General features: G+C 32.7%; 1 protein-coding gene across 1 annotated transcript; it reads right to left on the bottom strand.

The window, feature by feature from the left end:
* Nucleotides 1-275: 275 nt before the first annotated feature.
* LOC134687334 (cysteine sulfinic acid decarboxylase-like) lies at nt 276-15,047 on the bottom strand. Its single transcript, XM_063547547.1, has 14 exons — nt 14,919-15,047; nt 11,536-11,669; nt 10,147-10,240; nt 9,767-9,857; nt 8,577-8,683; nt 7,393-7,643; nt 6,200-6,316; nt 5,567-5,631; nt 4,659-4,737; nt 3,760-3,841; nt 2,981-3,098; nt 2,294-2,348; nt 886-975; nt 276-536 (listed from the first exon to the last, which is right to left on the bottom strand). The coding sequence occupies exons 1-14, from the start codon at nt 14,950-14,952 to the stop codon at nt 357-359; spliced, it is 1,497 nt and encodes a 498-aa protein (XP_063403617.1). The 5' UTR covers nt 14,953-15,047; the 3' UTR covers nt 276-356.
* Between the last annotated feature and the right edge of the window lie 1,386 nt (nt 15,048-16,433).

Genomic DNA, 16,433 nt, shown 5'->3' with positions numbered 1-16,433 from the left:
ACATGAATATGGATGCAATGAGGTCGAACTGTTCACTTGTAGAACTATTCACTTACAAGTGAATATAATTAATTATCGATGTTAATAGCTTATTTTGACAAAATTGAACCATATTGGCTGCTATTGGTGAATAAGTATGTCCCTATTTGACTTTCTTTAATGATTGAACAAACATTCTTATTTAAATCTAATATGTATCTCGTAGCTAGTGCTCCGCTAAGCTGTTGATGGGACTAGGATAAAATATTTTAATTAAGATGTTTAATTGATTAAAAATCAAGCATACATCAAAAGCATTTTGAAAAAGAAACACCCAGTAAGAATAAAGCTACTCGATTTTGTGTTACCCACATAATTTACACATTTTCAGCAAGTCTTATGATCTCGTCAACGATAAAATCCATATCAGATCTTTCACATACAGGATTTCCAACAATGACTCTGAAGAAGTTAACCCATCCCTTTGTAGATAGAGGTTGATAGCTGATCATTATAGAACCTTTGATCATCATCCGACTCTTTATATCTGGAGCTACCTTAAAATTAAAACATATTAAAAATTTAAATGTAGTCACCATACTGAAAACATGATGGCCTCAAACGAGGATCCAGTCATACTTTCAACCGCGGCGAACCAGTAATCTGAGCGTTTGCGAGCGCATTTGTTTCAGATAAATGAACGTATTTCTTTTGTCGTATTGTTTTGAAAGGAGGTCCCATTTTTAAATTCTTAATATTTCAAATGATGTTAGTCGTCAATTGTTTATCTGCACTGGTAAACTTCAACAAATTTGCACTCTGATAAATTTCAAACGGGTATATGTGTTTAAGATCAGTTGTAATGTTATAATCTGTGCCTTACAATGAGTTGTACATGTAACGTACCTTCCCAACTTTTTTCCACCATTCTGCTGTTTCATGTTGACCACGGAGACGCGGTGGAATATACCAAAATGAAATGTTGGTACACTGAAACTGAAAATTACACATTTCGTAATAAAATTAAGTGCGATAATATGTGTAATGAAGGTTTGGATGTACATGTAGCTATATATTTTTGAGACAAAAATTCATCTCAAAATACCTTTTTTTGTGGTAGTTTAGCTTATTTGTATTTAGAATTCCATAATAATTGATAAATTGGCATAATCAGTGTTTTGCTGAAGTTCGTGTTGCTTATTGTTAAGTTTTTTATGTTGTGCCATGTGTTCTATTGTTTGTCTATTTGTCTTTTTTTCAATTATAGCCAGGCGTTGTCAGTTTGTTTTCGATTTATGAGTTTGACTGTCCCACTGTTATATTTCGTCCCTCTTTTATCACAATCAGGTGAACATGAAATAACACCATATATATTTCGATCGTTCATAGCATGCATGAAATATTTGCCACTGCACTTTAGGTAACCAACAATCATTATAAAATTTGAGAGTCCGTAACGTTTTTCTGAATTTATAATAGTACTGTTAGCCAACTAATTTTCGAGACTTTCACAAGAAGACAAATATCGCGAATATAAATCGTCTCAAAAATTTAAAAGCATAACATTTATAAAGTATTTTTTATTATCATTAATAATTTTACAAACGTAAATGTTCTTGTCTGAAGTAAAAGATGTGTATATAAATGTATCAAAGAAAAATCAAGGCAACCTTCGGGCTTATTAAAAAGTTGACCCATTTTAATGTTGGTTTCATTTGTTTTTTTCGCTCAATCAGAACAAAAACAATATATAAATCCTAGTGCTAGTATATCAAAGGCTTAGAATTTTTTGTACATTTGATGGGGAAAAACGGGGTTAATATACTTGACGTAGCACATCGACAACCCCAAATCGATGTGCAATTTGGAATTATCATGTTCTGTGGATAACAGACCAATATTTAACTTACCCTTCGTTACAAACTTTACTGTAACACTCATCGTGATTCCGCCGATACCCTGTGTGATCCCATAATTATACAAAACATAATTCTCAAAAACGAAAAGACAATATTGCAATAGCAAAAATGAGAAAAAAAAATATCAAAACATAAACAAAATATACAAACACCTAATACAAAACGGAATACTAAGCAACATAATCCCCTAAAACCGGATGTGATATCAGGTGCTCCGGAAGGTTAAGCTGGTCCTGATCCTCATGTGGCACCCGTACTAGTTCAACCTATACTATGTTTGATCTTATAATACAACGTTCTATTCCAATCATTGAATTGTTTATATGTGTAAACAGGGAAGAGAAAGATTTTTTCTTATATAAAAAATATATACTATTATATATAAATATTAATACCTCTGGTAAAACTAAACGAAATCCTTCTGTTGATTTGAGTTTTTCTGTTAGATACCTGGAAATAAAAGAAATATTATTATATATAGAAAATACCTAGCAAAAACTACGTTTATCTTAAAAGTATACAACTCATTCAATTTAATTAAAAACCGATCTCTCCTCGCTCCCGTTTTCTGATATTTGTCGCATAGGAGCTCGCGACATATCAGAAGATCGGTTTTAAGTAGAGTGTAACTCATTGAGAAAAGTTTTTAAAACAACATTTTTTTTTAAAGAATTGGAACATTACAAACATATGTAGTGTGGTAGGTTATTAAAGCTTATCAGCATCACAACCATCATCCCAGTCCCGAATATTCATTTTTTTCTTGTTTAAACCAAATTCCCATTAATAATCTAAACACTGTAAAAAAATAATTCATCGAAATTATTGTGAATACAAAAAATTGACATTATTGAACTAGATTCATTATAACGAATTCATCATAAATAGCAGGATTAAAATTTTGAAGGCCAGACACGCTCTTCCTCTACAAACGACTCATCAGTGACGCTCCAGCCTCGAATCGAAAAAAAAAAGATATCATAAAGAGGCTAAATAAAGTAAGAAATAAAAGCGCATGCAGGGCATATAAGTTATACTCAAAATACGTTGTCGTCATAAGTATAACGAGGTTTCTTACTCACGTGGCATTTTCAAATGCTTTCTCTATCCTAGCAGCCATGGCTTTGTCACCACGACCTTTCCACATCAACCACAGTTTAAGGACATCATTTTTACGACCACATTGAATTGTTCGGTCCCCTGTATAAATACAAAAGGATAACCAGCATAATCGCACATTTAAAATAATTTAAGAAATTAATATTTTTTTTTGTATCTTCATTTATTTATTTAGAATAAAATTTAAAAACTATAATATAAACTATGAACATTTTAAATCATCTTAATTTTTCAAAATTTGAACAGAAAATCAACTCTGTACAACATTTTTTTTCACGCAAAGTTTTTTTTCATGTTACTTTAAAATACAATATATACCATAACACATAATTAACAGCTCCCGGGGATGTTTCATAGACTGGCCGATTTTGGTCCATAACGGTCCGTCTTCAGAAGCAGAACAATGGATTAATGTGTGCACCCTTTTTATATAATATTATATACACGTAGATACGATGGCGGTAAACGGCGGTTCAGTTAACCGGTACATCAGAGTTAACCAGCGGCCCAGAGTCCAAGTGGTATTTTTCTTGGTTACGATAAACTGTATTTATCAATGTCCCCCGCTGATACACATAATTAATATGGCTTACATGTATTCTAACGAAAGCTCCAATTTGGAGCTTTACAAATGTGTTTAGAGACATCATGTGTCAGTACACCATAATATTGTAATAACTATCCGTCATTGTAACTTTATTATAAATATAAAACGTCTCCACAATGTCAAAAAGAGATTTACCTATATCATATGAAGTGTCGTAAATTTTATCTGGTTGAAACAGATATTCTGCTCTGTATGCATTACACTTTTCCAAAAATCCCTGTAAAAAAAATCAACAATATTGAAATATCTTTTACAATTTTTGCGAGTGATTACTTTCGCGGTCCATCAGGTTTGATGAAATATAATTCCACGAGATCAAAACCATTACAACCGCTATGTTTCCCTTTAGTGTAAGTTTTCGCAATTACAAGTTTAATTTTCAAGGGAGATTGCAGAATATAAATATGGTCACTATGATTTTCCTCCGATCCACATTAATACACTTGCCAAAGTGGGGCCTTAGTTAGGTTTTGTGGGATAAATAATTACACAGCTACGTCCGGTTAGATGGGGACGTTAAATTCTACGCCTGGTGTAGACAGTGCAATGCTCTCTGCAAAAATCGTATAATTTTAATAACTATTTATAGTTTTCCTTTTTTTTCAATGCTACATGTTTTTTTTTCTGTTTATCGTTTTATCATTTTTCTGTTTTTCTGTAGAAACAACCCTATTTATTGGTTTTTAAACTAGTAATAGTAATACAATCTTATTCGCATTCTCGTCATTACCATGCATGTTAAATTTGCCACTGAACTTGCCACTGAACTTTAAGCAAACCACATTCAATTGAAATTTAAATGTACCTTACGCTTCAGATATCAGATTCATAAAATGTAGGCAATGTAGAACCACTCACCAAAAATTAAAACGCAAGATGTCACTGTGCTAAATACAAATTGTATGTTTCAAAGGTCTTAGTGTATGTTTTGAACGTTGAAACTCAATAGGTGGCAGGTTAATCAAATAGTGCTAAATACAAAACATTATTTTTTGAAAACTTAAAGAGTTCATACAAATGATATATATGGTAACCTTTTCTTTAACTACGAAAACAGAACACTGGATACCTGCCCCACCCATTTTGTGGATATTCCATGCTACTGAATCAGACCTACAAAACAAAATTTATGACAGATATTTATTGCACAAAACCTTGTTTAAAATGTTAAAAAATTTGGTTTTAATGTATTATATTGTACATTGTATGTCGAATAATATTCATCGGAAAGTACAGAAACCTGTAAGATGAATATACAATGTTTTCTTCACAAATACAAGATGGTCTCGAGTTACAGATTCGAGGTGCTGAAGTTGTATATCTATTTATTTACTTTATAGTTTTCCCCTTTTTATTTTGACTTTTATGCTCCTTCTGGTTGAATGAATTTTGAAGTGACACAGTTTTTTATGCATCCACCTATCGCTTTTTTTTTGTGCTTGAGCGTTCCCGGTTAAGTTCGACCCAGAGAATAGATTCGATAGAAAGATTTTTTTATAGTGATGTGTTACTCTTTTTCTTATATCTTACTTTATCAAAAATGTGTATACTGTATGCTGTATGTACTATCAATTAGTAGAAAAACTTAATCGTTGCCATCTTTGACAATTATACATTACAATGACGGTTGTTTTTTTGTTTCTCTATAAGATTCAGATGTGTTGTATATATTAAATTACCACAGGTTCGGTTGCTGAGTCCTTATCATTGTTACACATTGATGAATAATAACTGTTGTATTTGCTCACTGAATTTTGTCATAATAACGGAACTACATTCTTACAAGTGGAAGCTTAAGGTTTAGCTTGGTATACAACTAGGTTTAACCCTCCAGTTTCTTCGGAAATACATGTAGCAAGTCAGGAATGTGACAGTTGTTGGTTTCGATGGTAATTTGGTATTTTGTTTTTTTTTGTTTTTGTTTAATATGTATACTACGAACCTTTCAATTCCTTTCGTTAGATGCTTCAACTTATCGGACAGCATTACTCCACCTCCCCATGCTCCCTATAAACAAGACAGGTCACTCATTGACAAGTGAAATATAATTAGTATACAAATTCAAGAGATAATGCAGGATGACAAAAAGCCCCAAAAAGGAGCATCTCGAGTACAATAGAACACAGTAGTTAGTCGTGTTTTTTTTTTATATTTTAATGTCATAACTGATTGGTCAAAATAGTTGATTTTTAACCGGGCCTGATTGGTCAAAATAGTTGATCTAAAACTGAGCCCGATCAAAAGTTGATCTACAGCGATCGTTGGCCTTTTGACACCGAGGTTGGGATTTCGAGTCCATATCGTGACAGGATCGTTCAACTGCAATCTTGTCTCATTCACCCTATATAACGTATAACATGTATATAGGAGAGAGAAAAAAAAATTGAGACAAGTGTCTGTGATTGAAAAGTCAAACAACTAACCAATCAATCAATCATATAATTATTTCTAGTTAAAACGATAATTAATAACATTAACGAGTTAAAAGCTTTCATCTAATAGAAAATATTTTAGAGACAATACCAAATCACTTTCATTTAACATTATATTATTTCGTAGACTAAACTGTACATACGTCGGCGTGCATCCACACGTTATGCCGTTGACAAATATCGGCCACTGCTTCAAGATCATCATAAGATCCCAACACTGTTGTCCCGCACGTTGCCATAAACATGATGGGAGCACATTTCTAAAAGAAATTAAAAAAACCCAGTGACCCACAAATATATTTGTATTTTTCTAAAATTCTAAATCTTTTATTTCTTAATCTTAGATTGTCTCAGATAAAGTAAGATTTTCTCAGATAAGCCCAGTTAATCTCAGATAAACTAAGATTATCATACCTGAATTCAAATTCGAGAAAATCCTAGTTTATCTCCGAAAATACTTAAAATTCATTACTAGTCCATGTATCTGGTTATCTCAAACAACAAATTTTTCTGAGCGATTTTCAGATAGACTAGTCCTAATTTATCTTCAGATAATTAAATACATATATTTCAATTGCAGACAATCTCATTTTTCCATAAAATATATGTTTATTTCGGATTCTAAATATACCGAAGAACAACTGTTTAATTGGACGGCAATCGTTCTTCTTTGAAACCGACAACATTGTTATTATTGAACGATAGGAAAGATAAGTAACACTATTTATTAAAAAGATGTGACAATTTCATAAACAAATGCAATCCGTTTATATTGTAAAGTTCGGGGAACAAAGTCTATATCAAAACAGATTCGTTTATATTCTAAAGTTCAGGAAACGAGTCCTTGTCAAAACAGACTGAAGATTCACTCATCAAGGCACGCTAAATTATACACCCACTAAGATTAAATAATTTGATTTGATTTAAGTTTTGGTGCTTTAACGCCACTTTTAAGTACCGCATTTAGGTTATTTTGTGGTGGCCAATTTTTATTGGTGGAAGAAGCAGGAGTGCCCGGAGAAAACCTCAGATCTCCGATTGGAAAACTGACAATCCTAGTCAATTTAGATTGGAGTCGAGTGCTTCTCGCACGTGTGGGGTTCGAACTCACCGTGTGTTACCTTTCCACGTTAGGTTTAATCTAGCGGCGTACTACAGTACATGATATATAAGGCATGAAGATGTTATTGTTACAGATCAGCTAAATTTTCTATAGTAAAGGATCCTGCCAAACAATGTAAGATACAGTCACAGAAAATAATTATATTAATAAGTACATGTACGTCTGAGCCACTGACAACAGATGTATATCTACCTAAGCTTAAACCATACTTACATTTTGTTTACACTGACGTATCTTGTTTTCTAAATCAGCCGGAATAATTTTTCCTCTATCATCGGTTTTAATTGTAACAACATTATCCGTGCCAAATCCAAGAAAGCTTGCCCCTTTCTCAATAGAATAGTGTGCGTCTTCGGACTTCATAATGGTCATTGGTTCACAGTTAAACATGCCTTTTTGCTTTAAAGTGGAATTATATCTGAATCTAGCTAAATGTATAGCTGTAAGATTCGAGAAGGAACTACCTGCCAAAAAGAAACGAAGTATGAAAACAAATTTCATTTTAATTTCAGTAAATAAATAGACTTAACGCGATATTTTGCAATTACTGAACCCGTAAAAAAAAACTTGAAAGAAAAATACCATGTATATAGTAACAAATTAATATCATATGATGTGAGTGTGTTAACTTTGTATTAATTTCATTCTGACGTTAAATATATATTTTTTTTAGCTTAATTAACATCATCCAGTGGCAAATATTGCATACAACTCTAGCTCGGGCATTGCATAAATAAATTAACAAAATTATTATGACACGGTCGATCGGGTGAATGAATGAACATCGACAGATTTCTTTTCTTCAAACAAAACATATGGAAACCATTCACAAAATTAAAACAACGCGTTTAACGTGTTAAAAGCGATTTTTTTCTCCCTTCACGGGGTATTCAACTCAAATAAAATACCTGCAACAAATGGATCAAGTTTTAAACGGAGCTCTTCGTTTTGTTGCACCACTTCAGTGAAGAAATACACATTTGAAAATTGACCAAGGCTCCAAGACTTTTAAAACACCAATACGCGTACCTCTATATGACTGTTCGTTGGCGTTCGAATTGAATGTAAAACTATTCTATTAACGAACCTTTAACATCAAAAGCCTAGTTGATCAACAACAAAAAAAACAGTTAAATTTTAAGGAGTGCAAAACATTAGATAGCTAAAGGTTATCAGAAATTTAGTTTCCATCAAAATATGATTTATTGAACTTTTTTAACAAATATTCATTGAGAATTAAGTATTATCATTAATTGCCATATACATGTATGTTAACACAGAATTTCAGTTAAGTTAAGAGAAATTTTGATATTATTTTGAATTTTTCACACACTGAATGTTTAAATTTTTCATGGCAATAATATGTGAAATTGATATTGTTCATCCAATATTCATACCTGGACAGAAAATGCCTTCACCATCTGGATACCCAATCACTGATGATATCTTCTTGAAAATATAATTTTCTAACGTCACCATAACTGGAGACACTTCATATGTGTGTCTGAATAATATTTGTATTTTAAATGATATTTTTCATGTATCATACATAGATATTACATTTTTAATATTTATTATCATCACCCCTTTTCTTTTTTTCTGATTCACTTTTATATAGCAACATTCCAGCAGCACCTACATACGGGATATATAAAATTATCCCCCAATTGATACGATATTCCCGTGCTTGCATTTCCTATCATGATTTTCCTGATAGAGAGTTGCTGCTCAAAAGGAAGCTATTAAACCAAGAGTTTCAAATGTGAAGTTGAAATCATCCCTTCGTAAATTTTACGGACACCATCACGAGTTGGTTGACCGTTATGGAATAACCGTTTCACAAATGATAGCGGATATGTTCCTTACGTCGTAACTACAATCCCCTTACCATTCATGAATGTGACCTACCAAATGAGACTATTTACCGGATTTGATATCACATAAGCAACACGACGGGTGTCACTTGTTGAGCAGGATCTGCTTACCCTTCCGGAGCACCTGAGATCACCCCTAGTTTTTGGTGGGGTTTGTGTCGTTTATTCTTTGGTTTTCTATGTTGTATTATGTGTACTATTGTTTGTCTGTTTGTCTTTTTTCATTTTTAGCCATGACGTTGTCAATTTGTTTTAGATTTATGAGTTTAACTGTCCCTTTGGTATCTTTCGTCCCTTTGTTATACATATCAAGCGGAGCATTCATAAAATCTACAATTTCCTTCAGAAATATTCAGTTCCAAGTCAGGAGTGTGACAGCTCTTTCTCATTCTTTACATCGCTTGCTATAGTCGACTGTTTAATTTTGTCATGACTTGGGTAGCGACAGTTTTGTAAATACGCTCTCACTATAAATATATGTATTGTAGCCATATAAAAAAGAAGATGTGGTATGATTGCCAATGAGACAACTATCCACAAAAGACAAAAATTACACAAACATTAACAATTATAGGTCACCGTACGGCCTTCAACAATGAGCAAGTGTAGCCATGCATCTTTATATTTGAATACAGCAAATTTTCAATTGTGACAATTTGAAATAGGGGTTATCACTTAACTTATAATAAACTTTTATAGTGATGACCACTTACACATTACAGTTAAGGGCCTCGGTTAACCAAGCTCCAAACAGACTATATGGATCAATGGCGGTGTACATAGTGTTGAAGAAATGTGGATGGCCTATAAATAAGTTAAAATAAATCAACAAAAAAGAATAAAAGAAACAACACAGTTGAAACCAAACAATGCAGTGACAATTGTATTTCGTTTAATAAGATTTGAGTAAATTGTTCATAGATTGCGATTATGTGTTTCAGCATTATGATGTTTTATGTAAAATTTCCAAATTTATTTGAAAAAATAACAAACCAAAAAAATCGGAAAACCAAAGCTGTATATTGTAAATCATAGCCTTCCTTAAGTAGAAAAAGATTGATTTTGATTTCCTCATTTAGTTCATTTGCATTACCTGGTACAATACTTCCATCTATTACTTTCTTTCCTAGCTCCAACAACTTCTCACGTGGTATAGGTTCTTCTAAAATTTCGAGGTCTAAAAATTTCTGTGAAAAATATGATCAAATAGGAATAGTTGAAACCTGGTACCTTTTGTTAGCTATTATTCGTGTGTTTCTCTGTCCTACATGTTCTCCCATTTATTTGTTTTGTAGTCCCGTAATGTTATGTTGTCATTTTAATGTTATATTTAACATACAAGCGGGAGGTTTGGACTGCCTCAAAACCAGGTTCAACCCACCATTTGTTTCTTAAAATGTTCTGTACCAAGTCAGGAAAATGGCCATTGTTTTATTATAGTTCGTTTCTGTGTGTGTTACATTTGAATGTTGTTTTTCTGTTGTGTCGTAGTTCTCCTCTTATATTTGATGAGTTTTAGTTTGTAACCCGGATTTGGTTTTTTTTCTCAATCAATTTATGAATTTCGAACAGCGGTATACTACTGTTGCCTTTATTTTCTATAAATACAAAGCCATCGGATATCTTTTGTATAAAAAAAAAAACCACGACACACGGTGTTGGTATAGTAAATTATAGACTAAATAGATTATAATTACGTCAAATGTGTAATGGAAGTTGAAAGATGTACATGCATATTTAAAACAGAGTGGTAAAATTATTGGGCTTGCCACTGCTATGGCTGCGTGCTGGACATTATGATACATTGCCACACAAATTTTTTTTTTTAGAATGAATCTCTACGGAAAAAAGAAATCAATGTAGAAGATGTTGAACAAGCATGTAAGTCATATTAAAATTTTATATCTCGATGTCTTTGGCATTTGATTTTTGAGCAGATCTTGGTGAAAAATGAAGCTATATAATCTTAAGATTCAGATAAATTTTACGAAAAATACAAAATTGTATTTGCATGAGGACAGCATAAATGAATTCAGATCTTTAAAAACCCGCCCCTATGCGTTTTTGGCTAATAACTTAAAGGTTTGGAAGGTTTGTTAAAAATTCTGTTAGCAACAGTCTTTTTCCCCTTACATTTGGAGATGTGAATTCTTGAGTTACAATTGCTTCAAACAATATGCAAGAAAATGACGTTGCAAGTGCAAGTATTTATCATGTATACATTATTCAAAATAATTTAGTTAAACAAAACCTCAAAGACTATATGTGTAGATCTACCAATTTATATGTTCTAAAAAGGCTAAACGTTGACTGCTAAATCGTAAAATTGTGAAAATTACAAAATAAAAAAATAATAAAAATAACCCCCGTAACTCCGGAAATAATGCAAGAAAAACGATATATAGGAATTATGTTTTAATAGATTCTATTATTTGTTGAGTATAAATAAAGCATACACCTCAGTTATTTACTACAATATAACCTGCAAGTCTAAAGGTTGCTTAAAATTGAGAACTTTAGTGTTTGGGTCTGTTTGTGGTATTAGAGCGTCTTCCAGGATAAGCTTACTAAAGTCTTTCACAAATTGTTGGATTTCTGGTTCAGCATAGGAATAGCCTGTAGATAAAGAATAAGGCAGGAGTGGTAAATGTGTTGTTTGTATATAAGGAGAGAGCTACTGTGGAATATACGTAAACATGGTAAATTAAACAACCGTCAAAAAAGTTACGAAATTTTCGAGAGGTCAAATAACATATAAGAAGATGTGGTATGATTGGCAATAAGACTTTACTTATGACACAGAACATAACAACTATAGGTCACCATTCGATCTTCAACAATGAGCAAAGACTATATATACACCACTAATTCAGCTTTAACTTTAAAAGGCCCCGAAATGACAAATTTAAAGCGATTCAAATGAGAAGACTAACGACCAAATCTATGAACAAAATAATAAACAAAAGACAATTTTTTTACACAACAACAAACGACAACCACTGAATTGTAGACTCCTGTGGACATGTACATACATGTAAGGCATGTCGCGGGGTTAAATGATGCAATTTCGACTGCCACATTACTTAAGTGTCTCAATTACGGGTGTTTCAATGGAAATGATAACGTGACGGCAATTGTCAAACGTACCAGAAACTCTGACGCAAATGACGTTTTCTAGACAAACATGACACCATTGAATCACAAATGGAAGAATATGAATATGATGAATTTTTAACACAAACTATAATTAAGTCATTGCAACGAATTTAGTGCACTCCTTAAACATGGAAATGCGAAACAGTTAGTTCTGATTCAAATAAAATCGTTTAGTTTGAATATTTAAATTTTAAACGTTTGTGTACATCTTGTATACAATTCTGACCATGCGGTTTGGACTTTTGCTCCTTTTTGAAGTCCACACGGTGACCTAAAGTTTAATTTTTGTGTCATTTTAATTTGTCTCTTTTGCTAATTTGTGGAGAATTGTCTCATTGACAATCATACTACATCTTTTTGATATTATGTTAATTGTTGGTTTTATAAAACTATAGACCTTTATAATATTTAGATTCTGGAACAGACCGGTTATAGTTTGAAAACACCGAGGTATACATTAAATGACAGTTGCGTCTCGACATTTGGGTGATGTACTTTCGTGTGAATGCTCAGATGATTATGTTATACAACTGTTCTCGCATGATGAAGCCATCATAATACTCCTCACGCTATAAAGGTTGGTCACTTAGCATACAATTTGCACATTTAACTGATTAAAATGTTTGAATAAAATCAATGTGTATATAGGCTGCACATTAAATATTGTAATATCATTCGTGTCGATCAATAAAAGGTTTAAATTTTCTATAATATTAGCACTAATGTATTCTGTGTTCAATTTTGCGTTGATTACTATAACTTTCTACTGTGATCTTCGTCGCATTTTATGTATCTAGCAAACAGTAATTAACAAACTATTTAATTTATACAAAAAAAAATCTCTTCTTTTGAATTGCGCTACAGAGTGTAAGCAACTGCTGTGGATATTTTAAGCTGGAATATATTTAAGGCGCAACCATTTAACTTCAAGGGGGTGGGTGGGTGAGGGGTATGTATTTTCTGAGTCAGAAATATTTATTTAGTTTTTCGACCCTTTAAAAAAAATTCCTTAACTTTATACATGTAACTATAAGGTACATGTATGAGAAAAATCTGGATTTCAAATATTTTTCATAATCAAATTGGGGATCAGAGTATTTTTAAGAAAAAGAACTAGAGGCTCTAAAGAGCCTGTGTCGCTCACCTTGGTCTATGTGCATTTTAAACAAAGGACACAAATGGATTCATGACAAAATTGTATTTTGGTGATGGTGATGTGTTTGAAGTTCTTACTTTACTGAACGTTCTTGCTTCTTACAAGTATATCTATAATGAACTTTGCCCATTAGTAACAGAAACAAATATTTTACCCCTATGTGCTATTTTTAGCCATGGCGGCCATCTTGGTTGATTGACCGGGTCACGCCACACATTTTTCAAACTAAATACCCCGAAGATGATTGTGGCCAAGTTTGGATTAATTTGGCCCAGTAGTTTCAGAGGAGAAGATTTTTGTAAAAGTTTACTTAGATTTATGAAAAAGAGTTAAAAATTGACTATAAAGGGCAATAACTTCTTGAGCAGTCAACTGACCATTTCGGTCATGTTGATTTATTTGTAAATCTAACTTTGCTAAACACTACTGCTGTTTACAGTTTATCTTTATCAATAATAATATTCAAGATAATAACCAAAAACAGCAAAATTTCCTAAAAATTACCAATTCAAGTGCAGCAACCCAACAACGTGTTGACCGATTGATCTGAAAATTTCAGGGCATATAGATCTTGACCTGATAAACATTTTTACCCCATGTCAGATTTCCTCTGAATGCTTTATTTTTTTGTATTTGGTCGGGTTGTTGTCGCTTTGACACATTCCCCATTTCCATTCTCAATTTTATTTGGTTTTTGAGTTACAAAAATGTATAAGCCAAAAACTGCATTTTACCCCTATGTTCTATTTTTAGCCGTGGCGGCCGTCTTGGTTGGTTGACCGGGTCACGCCACACATTTTTTAAACTAGATACCCCAAGGATGATTGTGGCCAAGTTTGGATTAATTTGGCCCAGTAGTTTCAGAGGAGAAGATGTTTGTAAAAGCTAACGACGACGGACGACGACGGACGCCAAGTGATGAGAAAAGCTCACTTGGCCCTTTGGGCCAGGTGAGCTAAAAATATATCCCCTATGCACTGCCTTAAAGTTGATGGTCGTTCACCTATCAGTAGTTAAACATTATGATTTATTTTAGTAGACAATCAGCACATTAGATTTTAAATTACCAAACTACATATATAAATAATAAAATTATTAAGTTTTATAAAATTGTAAATACTATGTAAAAGATGTAATGAGGAAAACCTTCTTTGATCTTTATTACTCGTCAACTTCGTATTTACTTGCCCTTTAATTTATTTTTTAATTCAAGCGTCACCGATTTTTTTAAACGAAAAGCGCGCCTGGCGTATCCCCCCCTTCCCCTCTGGTATCTATAACCTTTGTTGTGCGATGACAGAAATAACGCCTATACAGTTATGAAAATGTGTGCGCTATGTCCGGAAAGTTTTTCATGAATGCTCAGCAAAATAGTTTGTTTGTCATGGTATGTCTGGGTATAAGAATTTCATAGCTTCTGATTTTAAGTTGATACCACGTTAATAATTGTATAATGGTTTGAAACCGAATTACAAATACAAATATTAAAAGTTGTAGGTAAAATTTTGTTAACAATAATGGTACATGTATTTACTAATTTCATTTAAGCTTACCTTTAAGGCAGTTGCTGTTGTCGGATTCGGCCATTGCACATTAATAGATTTACAGTAAGGTATTGTAAATGTCGACTAAATCCACTTAAAATGCATATTTAATAACAATTGCAACACTGCAGTCTGTCACCATGAACAAATATGAATTCGGGGGAAGTAGAGCATGAAAAAAATTGTTCAGCAACTTGAACACACATAATACATTACCAGATTGTCACCATTGACGTTTCACCTACATTTTCTGTATGCATATTCACTCCAAAATATATTCGTTTTTATTAGAAAATTAATATAATTTCAAATATGAGGATAAATGGATTTAAGACATTAGTCGATTAGAGAACTATTTACGAAATCTCAAAGGGCGAGGATGTCAAGAACTTAGGATTAAGTATAGCCTTCAACGATGAGCAAAACCCATACCGTATAGTAAGCAATACAGAGTTCCGCCATGTGAATATCAAAAACAATTGAAAAATGAAAACAATAGAAAAACAATCTATTTTTTTCGCGACAAGTCGAAAACATTTTTTTTCTTTCAATTTTAGCATTACATATAGTGGCAGCTGAGGGTAAAACACATTTTTTTTTTCTCAGAATCGAAAACAAATTATTTTTTCCTCCAAAAACTGGAAACTAACTTTTTTTTCCCAAAAAAAACTTAGCCCCCCTCAGAAAATCAAATGGTTGCTGCTTTACCGGGTTTGTAATAAAATGAGCAACACGATGGTGCCACATGTTGAGCAGATTCTGCTTACCCTTCCGGAGCACTTGAGATCACCCCCAGTTTTTGGTGGGGTTTGTGTTATTTAGTCCTTAGTTTTCTATGTTGGGTCTTGTGTGCCATTTTTTGTCTGTTTGTCTTTTTCATTTTTAGCCATGGCGTTGTTATTTTCGATCTATGAGTTTGACTGTCCTTCTGGTATCGTTCGCCCTTCTTTTATTCTTTGATTACTTTATATCTTATAACTTACCGTGTATGCCACATATTTAGATAAAGAAATGTGTGTTAACATCAATTTAACAGGAACAAGACAAGATATAAAAAAATGAGCTGTCAAATTGACAGCAAAGCGAGACTTCTGTAATTGAAAAGTAACAATTGCTGAATATAAGATTGCAGCAAGTATGAATTGATGTATTCTAATTGTGACACTTTCAGGTTTGTTTGTCCACTCTTATCAAGGAGTATATAAACGGTTAAAACTAAAAATATTCAATATCAACTTGACCTACATTTCAGCATTGGTAAACAAATAAAACCATTTGAAAAGTATTAGCTGAACAATTTATAAGTTATTTCACGGAAACGAACCAAAGTATAAAAAAGAAGATGTGGTATGATTGCCAATTAGACAACTATCCACAAAAGACCAAAATGACACAAACATTAACAACTATAGGTCATCGTACGGCCTTCAACAATGAGCAAAGCCCATACCGCATAGTCAGCTATAAATGCCCCTATAAGACAATGTAAAACAATTCAAACGAGAAAACTAACGCCCTTATTTA

Source organism: Mytilus trossulus, chromosome 10 (genome assembly GCF_036588685.1).
Source record: "Mytilus trossulus isolate FHL-02 chromosome 10, PNRI_Mtr1.1.1.hap1, whole genome shotgun sequence".
NCBI lineage: Eukaryota > Metazoa > Mollusca > Bivalvia > Mytilida > Mytilidae > Mytilus > Mytilus trossulus.
Note: the sequence above shows the minus strand (reverse complement) of the source record. Positions and strands in the feature narration are given on the sequence as shown.